This window comes from Enhydra lutris, unplaced genomic scaffold (genome assembly GCF_002288905.1).
Source record: "Enhydra lutris kenyoni isolate GAN:26980312 unplaced genomic scaffold, ASM228890v2 scaffoldscaffold34, whole genome shotgun sequence".
In the NCBI taxonomy this organism is placed as follows: Eukaryota; Metazoa; Chordata; class Mammalia; order Carnivora; family Mustelidae; genus Enhydra; species Enhydra lutris.
In genome coordinates, this window is record NW_019154118.1 from 24,258,622 (window position 1) to 24,274,972 (window position 16,351).

General features: G+C 38.3%; 1 protein-coding gene across 1 annotated transcript in view; it reads right to left on the minus strand.

Moving 5' to 3' along the window:
* The window catches only part of LOC111153748 (DEAD-box helicase 10), a 270,832-nt gene that overhangs the window by 103,610 nt on the left and 150,871 nt on the right, over window positions 1-16,351 (minus strand). The window contains exons 14-15 of the mRNA XM_022512954.1: window positions 14,106-14,225; window positions 11,212-11,373 (exon numbers count right to left, since the gene is read on the minus strand). Coding sequence (XP_022368662.1) covers window positions 11,212-11,373; window positions 14,106-14,225 — 282 coding nt within the window. The remainder of the gene's footprint in view (window positions 1-11,211; window positions 11,374-14,105; window positions 14,226-16,351) is intronic.

Below are 16,351 nucleotides of genomic sequence, written 5' to 3' on the forward strand. Positions count from 1 at the left end.
TGGGCTTGGCATAAGTAATCATAATTGTTAAGTATGTGTCAAACAGATCTGGAATTGGATCAAAGTTCTACCACTTAATAGCTGTGCAATTTGGGGCAACTTATTTATATTTTGTAATTCACTTTCTCATTGAAACATGAAGATAACAGGAACACACAGTTCATAAAATTGGTATAAGAATTATATAAAATACTATGCATAAGTGCTTGGCATGATGTCTGACATATGACAGATATATAATCAATGTCAGTTATTAGGATAAATAGGGAAAAATGCATTAGTGACTATTTCCCTTTTTCTCTAAAAGGAAAATTTATATAGGATATGAAATCCATTCTTAGAAAAGGAACATTTTCTCAAACAAAGAACAATGGAAGATCATTCTTACAAAGCATGTTATTTTATTAAATTGTTTCATAATTGCCCCATTAGTTTTTCAATGATCATAAAATAGGCAGAAAATGCAACACTAACATTTTTAAAAATAAGAAAAAAATTAGGGTGTACAATATTAAAATTCAAAACAAAATAACCCAGCTAAAGTTGAAAAGAATTTTGTGGGGTTTTTTTAAGATTTTATCTGAGAGAGAGAGAAAGAGAGAGAGACTGCATGCACAAGCAGGAGGGGGGGCAGAGAGAGGGAGAAGCAGCCTCCCTGCTGAGCAGGGAGTCCAATGTGGGACTCCATCCCAGATCATGACCTAAGCCAAAGACAAATGCTTAACCATCTGAGCCACCCAGGCACCCCAAGAAGAACTTTGTTTTAAATAAAAAACCTCTCTTTCTCTTCAAAAACAAAGTGCTGAAATAATAAAAAGGCTAGACTCGATCCAAAGTTCATAGCCAACAATTTATATTTGTAAAAAATTGTAATGAACTGCTAGGTCAATGTAAAAGCTGAGTAAATAACAAGTATTTTCCCTTTAAGACCATGACTCGCTATTACAGCATTTACTAACGTGAGAATTAGCAAGTTTTACAAACCCAGGCACTCTGCCTTTACCAGGACGTTGTACATATACATGACGTTCTCCAGATTCAAATCCAATCCTAACGCATCCTCTGCAGACCTGAGGCTGCTCTGTTGCTTCCAGCATTGAGAAAGACAGCCAATTCCTACCATCCCCCTTACCTAGGTTTATAGACTCCTTTAAGACAAACTGAGAACATAAATGTTGGAAGTCTCAAAAGGGATTAAATAATAATTAGTGCGAAGAGATGGGGGTCCACCGAGCTTACAGATTCAGTTTCTAGAGCTCTGGATTGCACAGTAGGAAAGCTAAATTCTAAGGGAAACTCACAAAAATTCACATTCACAAAGCATCTCTGAATGTGTTACACCCCTAAATAATTCATAATGTTAAATTATTCCTTTCTGTTATTATTCTTTCTCTATCCCAGTTTCGGAGAAAATGGGTATTTCTTTGACTTCCAAATAAAACATAGAATTAAAAGGGCAGGTAAAACTTAAACAATGAGCAATTATACAGAGGAACATTTTAAAGATTGGAAGTCCCAGGACCAAGGTCAGAGGAAAAGGAAAGCTAAACAAGAAATGTGACTGTGACTTCCTCTTTGTGAAAAGCTGACCAGATGACAGGACCGTCCTCTAACCTGGGTCTTCAAGGCTGAGTCTAGCGCTTTGTTCCAACACAACCTCATAAAAATTAACATGTCAGAGTTTGGAGACTTTAACAGATGACACTTTGATAACAGAAGAAAATAATAACCTGGCATCATATGAACAAGGCCAATTAACACGCAGCTGCTATTACGTGCCAGTCCCGAAGCGGCTCTCGTAGGGCCCCTGAGAGCTGCTCAGCCACTAAAACAGAACATGCTCGGCGCTTCCCCGGGGTGGGGGGAAAAAGCGCATGGATACCAAGTTCCCAACATCTGCACCCCGAGTTCTCATAAAAGTTGCCATCGTTTACTGATTTTCTAAGAGCATTAGCAGACTACGTAAGAGATAAGAATTAACAACTGATCGTGGATCCTCTCAGTTTGAGAGCTGGCTTTAGTTTGTGGATGCACATATTTGTAATATAACATTACATATTTGTACTTCTAGTATTTGTAATCTCTCTTCTGTCTTACCACACACTTTGGTTCTATTTTCTACAAAAGGAAGCTTTCCTGTTTTGGAAGGTAAAATTAAGCAGAGCAGTATTTTATGTTATTCTAAAAGGTCACAGTGACTTTCAAGGATCGAGCTGCTTGAAGTAATTTTAAAACTATACCTACATGAGATACAGCTGATAAAACATCAAATACCTAGAGAGTAATGTAACTGAACTTCTGCTAAAAAAAAAAACAAAAAAAACCTTTGTATCCATTAACAATTATAATGATTGTTATTTTCCTACTAACACTAAAAGCTCTAAATTAAAGAGCATGCTAGGCATTTTACATATCTTCTTAAAACCATTTAATGTTTATTAGAAGGATTATTTTTCCCATTTTAGAGATGGGGGGAAAAAAAACAAACTGAACCAAAGGGATTAAGTAACTGGTCTGAAACCACACAGCCACTCAGTGATGAACCAACAACCTCCCCCTCAACTCCAGCATACCTCTCTCCTCCCTCAAGTCCAACACATCCCCTCCCTCAACTCCACCACACCTCCCACTCACCTCTCCCCCTCTCCTCCCTCAACTCCAGCATGCTTCTCTTCCCCCTCAAGTTCAACACACCACCTAGCCTACCTCTCCCCGCGACCTTCAACTCTAGCACACCTCTCTATCTCTCCTCCCCCTCAACTCCAACACACCTCTGCCCTCCCTCAACTCCAGGACACCTCACCTCCCCCTCAAGTTCAACACACCTCCCAGCCCACTTCTCCCCACTCCCCTTTCTCAACTCTAACATACCTCTCCTCCCCCCTCAACCCCAGCACACCTCTTCTCCACTCTCCAGTCCATTAGAAAGTGTACTTATCTTGTGGATGCATACAGTGTTTTTATCTTATCAATATGCTTAAGACAAATGTTCAGTTTCCTTTTATTATTAATAATGGTCTGCTACTGTATGGGTCTTTCATCCTGATAGCATATTTTTTTTTTCCTGATAGCATTTTGTGGACATTATCTAATTAGTTTTTGCCAGTCTTCTGCGCAGGGGTAAAAAAAAGATAATTAGCCACATTTAACAGTCACAAAAATTTTTGTTGTAACTATTCAGTAACTGACCTTTTCCCAACACATTAGATGATCTGAAAATGGCACTTCAAAGTTCCAAAGAATAACCTCAATATGTTCAAATCAGAAAAATCCTGTCTATATAAGTAAACATAATCTCTACTCTGGGCCTTTTCATCTAGCCATTTTAATCTTAGCACAAAAAATATATTGATAATTGCCCATTGCTACCGAATTCCAGTATTAGCTTATTATAGATGATGAGGGACATTACAAATTTCAAATTTTAACTGTCTATCAGAATTCACATGTGCATGCAAATGAGCTAATTCTTCCTTCTAAGATTTCTCACAAGTCCCAGATGGATGAAAGATATCTAAAACCTTGAAAATAGGAAGTAAACATGACACAGAGCTTCACTACAAATAAAAAGAACTTTCAATACTGAGTGTAACAGAAGGTAAATGAGAAAACTTTTCTTTCCTATCTTAAAAAGCTATGTTAGTTGGCATTCTATCTGAAAAGACGAATGGGTAAACATTAGTCTTCAAACAGAGGAGAAAAGCAGGAAGTAGAATTTATGGTAACCCAAAATTTGGGAACAGATATAGGAAGAAAGAATGTTTGTTTGTTTGTTTTCCCTTTGCTAAGGCAGGAAAAACTAACTTAAAAAAAAATTCATGCCACAAATGATAAGACATAAAGACAAAGAGTTGGCATACAAGGACTTGAGAGGGCAAATATAATTGAATTTTATTAGATTCAATAACTGAAACTCTTCTTCCCTCTTAATTTTATGTGGTTCAAATGCTTTAAATCCTTATTTTCCTATTTCATTTTTGAGGACAGAGTGGTACTTAAAGCTATTTTATGCCACACAAAAAGAAGGCAAAATTTTATCTTTAGTCCTACCATGCTACAAATGATTAAATGTAAGAAGAGCATGAAATTCAATAATAGAAACCAAATTCACGAGGGATAGGAAAACAGAAAAATCACATTTCAAGGTACAAAATACTCCCTTTACAGCTGTTATTATACTTCTGGCTTCTAACAAACTATAGGTCCTGAGCTTCAAGAAAAGAAAATCCCATGAAGTATGAATTTTATCAGCAGTCAGGACTATGTATTTAAATCATTTTCATTCTATGGCAATCTTAGAAATTTGTGGATTTGGAAACACAACTCAAGAAGTGGTGGCAACATGAGCTGTTGGAATGACTGAGGCAAGTGAGCCACTCCGGGTAAGGAACTGATTTCCCAGCTGTGACAGAGAGTACAAGAGGACATTTACCCTTATTTCAGTAGTAAGGAACCTCTTTTTCAAAGGAGAAAAGTGGGTCAACAGAGGTGAGTAAAAGAATGATTACAAGGATGTCTGGCCCTGAAGACACCCCTTGCCCTCCAAAAACAAAACCCCCATTAACCTAAATCCTTCCCAGGGACTCAGAACAAAGTAAGGTTCTCTGATCTGTTCCCTATTCCACTGTTCAATGATAATGACATTAAAAAAAATGATCTTCAATATATAAATCTGCAACAACTCCAACAAGGATATGAAGACAGGGAGAAAAATAAGTGTATGTGGAAACACTGATTTATTAATTAATTCTTTCAAACACTTGCTGAGCTACTACGTGCCAGGCCCAATGGTGGGCTCCAGGGATTGGGAAAACACAGTCTAGCTCTCCCTGGTCTTTGTAGTCTATGACCTAGCCTTGTCAGACCCCTTCCTTACATTAGCACCAAACTCTGCCCCATTGCTCAACCCCAGTCTCTACCGACCATCAATCTAACAACCACCCCCCACCTCCCAAACATAATATAGTGTTTCAAGAAAATCCCATAGTCCCATTTTATTTTAACAACACAAAATAGAGATTATAAACAGCTCAAAGACTTGCTACACAGCTGATACAATTTATGCAGTTCTGAATATTTAAATGTCTTATTTTGGACGCTGGATATGAAGGAAAACCCATGTATCAATAAGCTGAACTAAATATCACAAGATGCTATAAACTCGGGAATAAAAACAGAAACCTCCCAAGCAGACATCTCCAAATTACAGGCAAAGGTTCCACAGTAACAAAATGGCTCCCTAGAGTACACCTTGTTGTAATGGTAGGAGGAAGGACTGAAACTGAAAGGGGGTAAAGGACATAAGAGAATGTTCCTTTTCCTCCCCTATAAATGAACTTTATTCATAATGTTCACTTAAGAGTTAAAACCCAGGTGTTTAGTCCTTTATCCTCACGGGACATTTCTGGTAGTAGTAAAATTTCTTCAGGTCACTGAGCCAGACCAGTCTCTGACAATGCCTTAGACTCACTCCTAGACTGACAATAATTTCCATTATTTGTCATTCCTTCCTCAAAATCTCCACTCCTGTTTCAACCCTTTCATTCATTGTTTCAGAGTTAGCCACTGTAAGAGAATGCCTGATGATTTAAGAAAGGTATAAACAAGCTGAATAGGTAAGAACAAAGAATCTGGGATAGCGTCTCAGGGCTGCTATTTGTGACTGGCGGGGCCTTGGACAAATTACCTGCTCCTTCTAGGTCTATTCTGTCATCTGTAATTTGAGGCTAGCTCACTTATTTCAGAAGTTAATTGTTAGCACATAGCACAATAATACATATAAAGCACTCACTGCGGGGCCTAACCAACTAACTGCTTATTATTGTCAATGTTCTTGTTACTACTATTCTAAGACGCCTCATTACTGCTTTCCTCCCTCTTGGCTATCATATACATTTATGCTTACCATACTGCATTCCATGGCAACTAAATCCTGTGTCAACAAAAACAAAAAATGAAATAGATTTTCTAAAAAGTCTCTTTCCTGTCTACTGTTCACACTAGTACTGAGCGGGGACCAGAACAGTCCTCTACCATCTTCGCGAGCAGTCCAGAGTCACATCTTGACATGGCGGCATTGTCTAAACACGCAGTCCAAGATGGATAAAGTGCTCAAAGCAAATTTCAAGGGAGCAAAAGAGAACTTCATGATGTTTTGCTTCTCTCCACTCCCAGCTGTTCTAGCCGATACTATCACCCTAAATACAGTAACCTTTCAGAGCTAAGAATGATGATACACACCACAAAGCAGATTTTCACCCCATTAAAGTAAAGACACCTTTCACTGATGTGATCCACAGCCCACCTTTCAGAGTTCTGACTGAATGACAGAAAAACACACCGTTTCCATGCAAAAGTAGTGGTTTTGCCTTTATACTGTACTAACTTACTAATGGTCTTCTATGCAAAGACTATAGCTTCTACTATAATCTTACTTCCGATGAGCGGTTTCAGAGGTTCGGTACATTAGATAGTAAGAGGCCTAGTTAAGTACAGCCAGCCACCTCTAAGCTCCAGGGACCCCCGAAGGCTGGAACGGCCTGGGGGGGGGGTGGGGGTAGCGATGCCTAATGGCTGCAAAGAAGACTCATAAAGATAAGCGACCCTGCTGACTCAGAGACCCATAGCAGGAAGAGGAGGGCCTGAGGTCCACAGAGTGCGGAGCTCTGAGCCCTAGCAGCAGGCAGCTAAATTCTACTCCCAGCGATGCTGTAATGGCTTTTTTGTGTTTCTCACAAACTAGTTAAAATTCTTATTGCTCAGTTTCCACATCGTGAGGACAAAGATATTCATTTGAGTCACAGTAGAAATTACACGGCTTTCAGAATCCACTAGCTGAAAATATGAGTCAAGAATAGGTGTTATCAGCACGGAGGACAAAAGCAAACAGCTGAGTCTCACACCACAGAGACAGAGTGTGTGCTCGAAACCATGGTGCAAAGCTGTTCAGTTAAACAGCAGGAGCAAACAACTCCTTTCAAACAGAATCATTATGGCAAAATTCACATATATATTAAATATGTTATTCTTTGAAGCAAAAAAAAAAATCAGGAAATATTCTAAACATGCTGAAAGAACATTCGTAAGCTTATGAAAACTCCTAAAACTGACACATATTTTTAAATATATAGATTCTGCAGAGTTTTCTCTTTACATGTACAATTTTTTCAGACACATCCGTCACTCATAATTTTTTGTTAAAGTTTCTTCATCTTTTTCTATCTTCATGAAGTAAAAGCTTATTCCTAGATCCTAAGTTAGTATTTCAAGTGTTCTTTAGGGACATACAATTCTTCTCAGTATTCTCTCATAGAAATAACAAAATTATGAGTGACAATTTTAAGGGAAACATAATTACATTTGCCCAAGGTAAAACCTTACGCTTAGAAGAACTAAGAATTGTCATTAGAATAAGTAATATACTCAATTAGGAAAAAGATATGATTTCAAAGCCAATAACATGTTCAGATAAAGCAATTAAGATAAAATAATCATGCAGGATTAATAATATATTTTGCTTCTAAGTCAAACTTTAGTAACCACTGGAAAATAAGAACAAGAAGGAGGCCTTATCATCAAGCAAGGAACCCATTTTGTCAGCAGGGAAAGATGGCCAATTAAAATTCCACTTTCCAAACACAAAGGGCTTATTATATTCCCATATCTTCCCTATACACACAGAGCTAGGGGATCCCTCGATCATTGGATATGAACTCCCACTTCCACTTCCTCGTTTTCGTAACACGATACTGCAGTCCATACTGGTGACTGGGTAATCCCGTTGGACTAGGCAATGCCAGACTCAGGATTCAAATGCAAGTACTTCTCCTTACAGTGTAACACTCCTTCCACCAACAAGCCAAATGTTCCAACTTGCCGCTTAAGAAAATCCTGCATGTCTTCGAGGTAGAATCTAGCCCGTGGCGTTTGGTACATGACTGATGTGAGTACCCATACTGTGTCATATGTACGCTACCGTCATAAACTCACTAATTCCAAAGTGCGCAAGAGTGACATTTTCTCTAATTTAATAAACAAATACTTATATATGCATAAGTAATAATTTTTACTGATACAAATACCAAGAAACTAATCACATACGACTCAGGTGGCATTTACATTAAAGCTGAACAGACTATTTTAGTAATTTCCTTGTGCTTTTTTTCTGGCTACATACTATTTTCAACATCCAATATGGAAAGTATGCCATAGGTAACCTTGTGCAGAATATACCTACTTTATACAAAACAAGAAGCTTTGGCTTGTTAAAAAAGACCATCTGTCTGTTTTAGTTCCAGAGATACAGACATCAAAACCAGTAGTATGTTAAGTTCTTGTGATTTCTCTCACAACTATGTCAGTCCAAAGTGCTCTGTTCAACCTTGCTGTAAGATAGTCACCATAATAGTTTAAAAATCATCCACTACTTTAAACAATGGTGCAAAGAAAATGATTTAAAAGCATAAAAATAAATGAAAATAGAAATGTGTACAATAACCTAAATACAATATACTTATCTTTCCTGTAACAAAGGGAGAAAATAAGGATCTGTATTTCTATTTACTCACATTTGCATAAAGAAATGGCAGGATGTGTCAGTAATTTTTTTTTAAGTAGGCTCCATGCCCAGTGTGCAGCCCAATGAGGGACTTGAACATATGCCCCTGAGATCAAGACCTGAGCTGAGATCAAGAGTTGGAGCTTAACCAACTGAACCTGAGCCACCCAGGTGCCCCTAGGATATATTAATTAATAAAAATAGTTACTATGGGGGTAGGTCTGAGTAAGAATGACAGGCATGGGCAGAAGCAAGATGTCTCAACTAGCTTTTTTATGATCTTGATTTCAGAACATGAATGTATTATTCGTTTCAAAAATGTTAACGTAAAACAAATTAGAGGCATAAAAAGCTTTTGTGCAGTGACAGAATACCAACAGTTAACTACGGTTTAATTATAATCTTCCCAAGGACAGAGGAACCCACATATTTTAAGTATTCTATCCTCACAGCCTAGGGCAGAGCCTAGCACACAAACAGTGTGTAATAAATGTACACTGAGTCAATTTGAAATGAAGTCTCTGAAGGTTTCAGAAACAATATTCCATAGCCTCGATACAGTAACTTCCACACACGGGGGAAGGCGGGGAGGGAGACAAGAAAGGGCAGCAGTGGGAAACACCTTTACTTCATGTAAAGGCCTCCTGTTGCTTTTACTGCTGGCTACAATTTAAAAATAAAGGATAAGGGGCGCCTGGGTGGCTCAGTGGGTTAAAGCCTCTGCCTTCGGCTCAGGTCATGATCCCAGGGTCCTGGGATCCAGCCCTTCTTCCGGCTCTCTGCTCAGCAGGGAGCCTGCTTCCTCCTCTCTCCCTCTGCCTGCCTGTCTGCCTACTTGAGATCTCTGTCTGTCAAATAAATAAAATCTTAAAAAAAATAAAAATAAAAATAAAAATAAAGGATAAAATATCCTTATGCTCACTCTTCCCCTGCATAACTACTCTAGGTGGATGGTAACCTGAAATGTGACACATTGCTGACATTTTAATATTATTAAAAATTTTAATAACAAAAATTAGTAACACATTTCAATTTTAAAGTACTATAATAACAGCAATGCATGAAAATAAGTCAATCGGAGAAAGACAACTATCATATGATCTCCCTGATTTGAGGAAGTAGAGATGCAACGTGGGGGGCTTGGGGGGTAGGAAAAGAATAAATGAAACAAGATGGGATTGGGAGGGAGACAAACCATAAGAGACTCTTAATCTCACAAAACAAACTGAGGGTTGCCGGGGGGAGGGGGGTAGGGAGAGGGTGGTTGGGTTATGGACATGGAGGGGGCAGGTGTGTGCTATGGTGAATGCTGTGACGTCTGTAAACCTGGCGATTCACAGACCTGTACCCCTGGGGCTAATTATACATTATATATTTATAAAAAATTTTTTTAAATTGTTAAAAAAAAAAAAACCAGCAACCACGAATTGTTTAGTTGTCTAGATAACACTCTGAACTGTAAACACTATATTTGAGGTTTTTGTTCCCCACATTTCTAAAAAGGATTTTCTCACCAGTCATTTCCACCCCGACAGCCATCTTCAATGTTTACTTTTTCTTATTCATCAAATGCTACTGCGAAGCTGCATCGAACCTTGAAGAAATGAGAACTGCTGTTCTACAAAAGTTGATGGAGCCGCTGAATCATTCCAAGGTCAAAGAGGAGTCAAAAACCACAAGAATCCTTCTAAGGACATAGTTAATAATGTCCTCATCCAAAGGCTTACAAGTTTCTTAACCCAGAACCTCACATTAAAGCAGTGGGCATGAGACTATGTTCTTGGGCATGAGACTCTGTTCCCTGAAATCATTCATTGTCTCAAAGGCATGCTATAGAAACGTCTTTAAAAATGTAAATCTGCCTTATTTCATTAATTGAATCATTTATCTAGTGATATATACACTTTTATGGGAACTGAGTAGTATAAAAAGACAGTAAGACCAGGAGTGACCGGAATGGAGTAGCCCAGTTCAAGGGTAACAGAAAACTGTGCACGTGCTTATCCAGAAGCACTCCCTCTTACAAGGTTTCTTCTTTTCTTTCTTTTTTTTAAAATACACTAAATAAATCTCCCATGCATTATCAACTAATTGCTATGGAAAGAAATTCAACTATTAAGCTGAAGCTGGAAATAACAGGTAAATAGTGGAGAACCTGCGGTACATCTGTGCCAAGCGCTCAGACACACAACAACCTGGGTGAATCTCCACAGAATTACATGAGAATAAAAAGCAAATCCCAAAAGGCTACATACACATCCCACTGCTTCATTTATCCACCATTCCTGAAATGGCAAAAACTGCAGAAATCGAGCACCCAGAATGAGAAAGTAATACAGAGAATATGTTACTTCTTACAACTACATGTAAAACTACATTAATCTCAAAATCAAAACTTTAAAAAAAAAAATCATGAATATTATTTGGGTTACCTCAACCAAAAGCAGATTTGGGCAACGTTCTCAGAAACCAGTCAGTATACAAGCCTCCACCAGCAAAAGCAAGAAGAGACTAATAAAATGACAAAATACCCACAGAGACAGAAGTGTTCAAGAAGTCAAGGAGGAAAGTAATGTGGTTATTGATGAACATGTAATGAGTATTTAGGGACATATTAAATGTCATTCAGCATTAATTCAAGATGGAACACTCACCCGATGCTTTGCCTTGATCTTCTTCCTATATTCTTCTTTGTCAAATTTGTCTTCTTCTTGTAGCCTTTCCTTGGCTTTATCTAAGTTGATGCCACCAGTGCTGTCCTCGTCCTCGGTGTCCTTCAAGACAGATTTCTGCATCTGTGGCCATTGCTGAACTAACTGTGGACAAAAAAACTGTAAGTATGGGGCGGGGGACAGGGAACATCAACAGAAAACCATTTCCCTTTGAATAATGATTTTGAAATGGTGCATTTTCTCCACTTTCTGCCTTAGAACCCATATTTCTTAAGCTTTCGAACAAACTTTATCATTAAAATGAGCAAATCTCTGAAAAAACCATCCTAGTCAGGATAAAGTAACGCTGCCACAATCCAGTGACAGCAGGATTAAAGGAAAATGTCAGGAAATAGTTTGGAGGAGAAGCTAGCTGCTTCAGCAGCATCTCAGTGCTCTTCATGGGCTATACTCTGCCAGCTCCGTCCCCGACATGAGCAGAACAGGAGCCAGGTGGACCCAAGCAGGCTCGCCGGCTCCCCTGGCACCTCCGAGCCTTCTCTTCCCATACTGTGGCTTGACTTTCCTGGGTTTCCGCCTAGGATTAATCTAATCTCCTCGAGGACAGCGGACTACCTTGTGCTTGTATTCTCGAGGCCCAGCACAGTATGTGGCACATATCAAATGCTCAAAACTGATCAATAAATCCTATATCAGTCTGTACTACACATAAAGACTAAAATAACTAGGCATAAAGGAAAATTAGCTTGGATTTCAGGCTGGCTCCAATCTACACAATTTACACATACAGTTCATGGTTAGGAACAAGGTAACACAGAAGTCAGGGCACTGATCTGGAGTCAGGGGACCTGGTTTAATGTTCCAGCTTTTTTGCTAGCCCTGCTGCATAATCCTGAATAAATACTTCATTTCTGGGCATCTGTGTCCTTTTCTGACATTTTTTTTTAAAAGGTCTGTTTGACTCTTTCATCTTCCAGGTCTAACATTGTGAACCATAAGACAATTTAGACTAAACCTATTCTCTTGTTTTCAACTAGTAACTAGCTGCCAGAGGATTTCAGTAGCTGCCGTTGTTTTGAAAGGCCACTAATTAAACTGCAAGCAAAGTGAAGTTGTAGGCACACACATTCTCTTCACCTTCTCTCACTCCTGTCACCATCCAGTCTTCAAGATGGGATTCTCACAGCATCTCAACTTTTGGCAACGAATGGGGGTCACACGTGTCACCGCATGAGAGTGGTCATGCCAGCGGCCACAGACACTGGAGATGCAGTGGGAGGGAGCAGGTGTGACAGGAAGAAACCCATCCACTGCTCCAACTCTTCAGTCCTTTTTTATAATCGCATGAAAAAAGTTCATGCCTCTGGGCTGAATGAAAAGTTCTTTCAAACTTTTAGAGCACAAGTTTCAGTGTGGCCCACAGCCATACAAGGGTCCTAACAGCAGTAAGTCTTCAGGGAAACATTTTACAGTTAAGAATTTATACTCATCTTGGAGCAAACCGGCATAATCTGTGCAGTTGAACTGACAAGCACAGTGCGGAGCCTCATTATACTAAGAGCACTAATCTTACTTTACAGTAAGCATCTGAAGTAATACAACTATATTCTGGCCGAGCCTGCTTCAGGTGCTGACCTCTTTTCAGTAATTTCATAAAGATCCATTACTTATCAATTCTGTAGGGTTCCTCTACAACTTCCAACAACTTTAAATTGCACTCTTTCTTCATATGATTTATACATCACTTTATTCCATATTCTTAGTGCAAATCTGGGCTCCCTTCCCCAAAATAACATCCAAATGTCTGTTAACCTCACAGTTAAGAGGAAACATACCGCACTGGATACAGACTGCTTAGGCTGCATTTGTATTAATGCTGAGGAAACGTCTTATGCGACATATTACAACCAGTATCTTAAAAACTGTTATTTTATTGGGATATTAGAAAATAGTCCATTCAATAAGCACCTGGGTTTATTGCACGTCAGGCCCTGTTCTCAGTGCTGGGGACAGGGTAGTCAGCAAAGTGGACAGATACCTTCCCTCAAGTAGCTGCCCTCATTCCACTAGAATGGAAGAAAAGGACAATAATCACGTAAATAGAGAACGTAAAGTCCCCATAAGTTCCAGGAAGAAAATAAATAAAAGACAAGGCAAGGAAAATGAGAGGACAGTGGGACAGTGGGTATGTGCTCTACCAGGATGCACAGGGGAACCTGTAGGTTGAAGAGACTGAAAACCAAGAACAGCCACTCTGAAGACCCACTCTGACCACTAACCACCATTACTCCTTAGGTAAGCTGCCAGACTTTCCAGGCCTCTCCCCTCTTTAAAAACGGAGAGAACACTGTGCCATCTGCGAGTGGTAACCCTTTCCCTACTCTGCGGGTATGTATTTAGGCTAACACCAAGGTCTCAGTGACATGAGAGCCAGGCACCTGTGTGAAGCAGAAAACACCGTCTCAAGCCATTCCAGTAAGAAACAACCCAATACAGCGTGGAAATTGAGGAAATGCAAAGCAGAGATTTTTTTAGAGTCCAGAAAAAACTGTGGCAAGTAGTCGTGTTACTATTCTTGTGTTTGTTGCCACAGAACATGTTGACGGACACCCTGACGGGAAAGTCTACTCTGTAAGAATGGAATTTAGAAAGTTCAAAACCAACTCTGTGTTGTTAGCACCCTGAAGTATGGCAGCTGACTGCCCATGAGGCATTCCTGCCTACAGATGTACGGCCCAAGACAACATGGACAGGAAGTGCCTCGCGTGCTTTAAAGAAACAGTTTCTTTTTCTCATTAATGAATCTAAGTCAGAAGAGTGTCAGACTCTACAATATTTGGATGGTACCTCAGAAATTAAGCATTTAAGAATCTTACCTCCCCTTCATCAGTAAATGTTATCTTCTTATTCACTTTAAAATTTCTCTTCATTACTTTTTTTGCTTCTGCGACCTTGGTCACTTTTTTCTTGACACTGGATTTGGAAGGTTCTTTTTTCTGTATGAAAATGTACAAAAACCAAAGATGATTAGTTAAATGGCTGCTTTAGATCAGCAATTTAACTCTTAAATACACTTTCTAAAATTAAATGTATTTACTCCTCACTGGCTAATAAGAAGCACCAAAAATACTATCCAGAAATCAAGTTATTAGATTTTTTAACTAGTAGTACCCCCAGTGCTAAAGGGGCTTAAATCTAAACAAGATAAACAGTATAAGTAACCTTTAAAATTTCTTCTATTACTAAAACTACGCCACCCTGAGAATGTTGAGGCACTAGAAGCTACGTGATAACATGACAAATGGACATTCAAGATAAATAAAGCTACCCTGCAGCTATAACACAGAGCACGTTTTAGAAATAGCTCTAATTCCAAGGGCACACTTAAATTTTCAGAATAGGAAAATGTTTATCTGGAAACTTCAAAAGAGTCCTGTAAACAAATACTGAACTTTAACGAATGACAGGCAAGCTCAAGCATATGGAAGAAAGTATAATGATGTTGGCAACTTATTCTGAAATGCATTACACACTTAAAATGGTGACGAATGGATAGATGGAGAATTACATGGTAAAAGGTTAACTGTAGAATATGAGTGGTGGATATTCTGGTGTCCAAAAGTACACTTCTTTCAACCTTTCTTATATTAGAAATTTTTCATAATAAAATACAAATGCTTGGTCCCGGGAACAAGAGAAAAAGTCACAAAGCAAAAATACCAAATACTATCGGAACAGAAAAGCGGTCAGCCAGAAAACAAACCCTACAGAGTGGAACATTGAAATGATTATTCTTTAGTCATTCAAATATGCACTAGAGTGTCATCCATTACAAGACACCATAGAGCAAACTGAGACCCCCAGCAAGGAAAGGGAATGCCTCCCGGAACCTAACTGTATTGGTAGAAAAAAGACATTAAACCAGTGGAAAATACTAAGTATTAAATTACAAATGTATTATGCACTCAGAAAAAATACACAAGATGAATAAATTCTATGTGATACGGTACCTGCCCTAGCTAGTCTAGGCTGAGGAGAGGAAATTAAGGAAAATTTCCTTTTGAGGGACAAATGTTTGAAATGAGTGGCAAACACCCAAACACAGCACCACTACTGGTACCTTTTAGGTGTCTAATTATGGTGGATTTCACATATGTTTTAGGAGAGGCCTAGCTTAGTTCAATGTCACTCTTTTAAATAGTAACTTTAAACAGGTAATACATGCTCATTTATTTTGTAAAGGATATTCATGTCCTATGAATTCATGTCTTATTCATGTTAAAAAGTTGCCATTCATGTCTTCTTCCACCACATGTTTACCTCCCAAGAAAGAAACAGTGTTAATAGCTTTTTCTATATCCTTTCCAGAAACAGGCATTCAAATATATATGAAGAAACCAAGATACTAAAAGAGCTATCCCTGCCATCAGGAGCCTTGTATACGGAGCTTCATATAAATGTGTATCTAGTTACCCAGGATAAATTTCTAAAAATTAAAGTACTCAGTCAAAAATTATGTGCATTTAAATATCAAAAGATATTTCCAAATAACACTCCTGAGAAGTTACACAAAATTTAATATTCCCAACAAAATTTGAGAGTGATTCTCCACATCAAAAAATAGATAATATTTATGTTTGCCAGGTGAAAAAATAATGTCTCAGGGAGGTTTTAATTTGACTTGTATTGTTTTAAGCATAGCAAAACATCTTTTCAAAGGCATTTTTCTCCCTATGAACATGTATATTCTTTACCATCATTTTAAATGAATTCCTGGCATTTTACTTATTAATTTGTGAAATCTTTTCATTTGTTAAAAATGTGTCAATATTTTCTCCCACTGTTTCATTTATGTTTAGACTTTTGCCATACATAAGAATATTTTGTGGTTTTGCTTTGTTTTGTTTTTTGTCAAACATATATTTTTAATCTTTATGTAATCAATTTTTTAAAATAATGAAATTTGCTGGATTTTTTGTTTTGGTACCATACTTATAATATTCTTCCAACTAAAAGACTTTTCAAAAGTGAATTTAACTCTTAAAATGCAGATTTCATTTTTTCCTGAAAGTTTCAACACTGGCTCTGGGATAAGGGGGAAGTGCTCATTAGTACTTCAAAT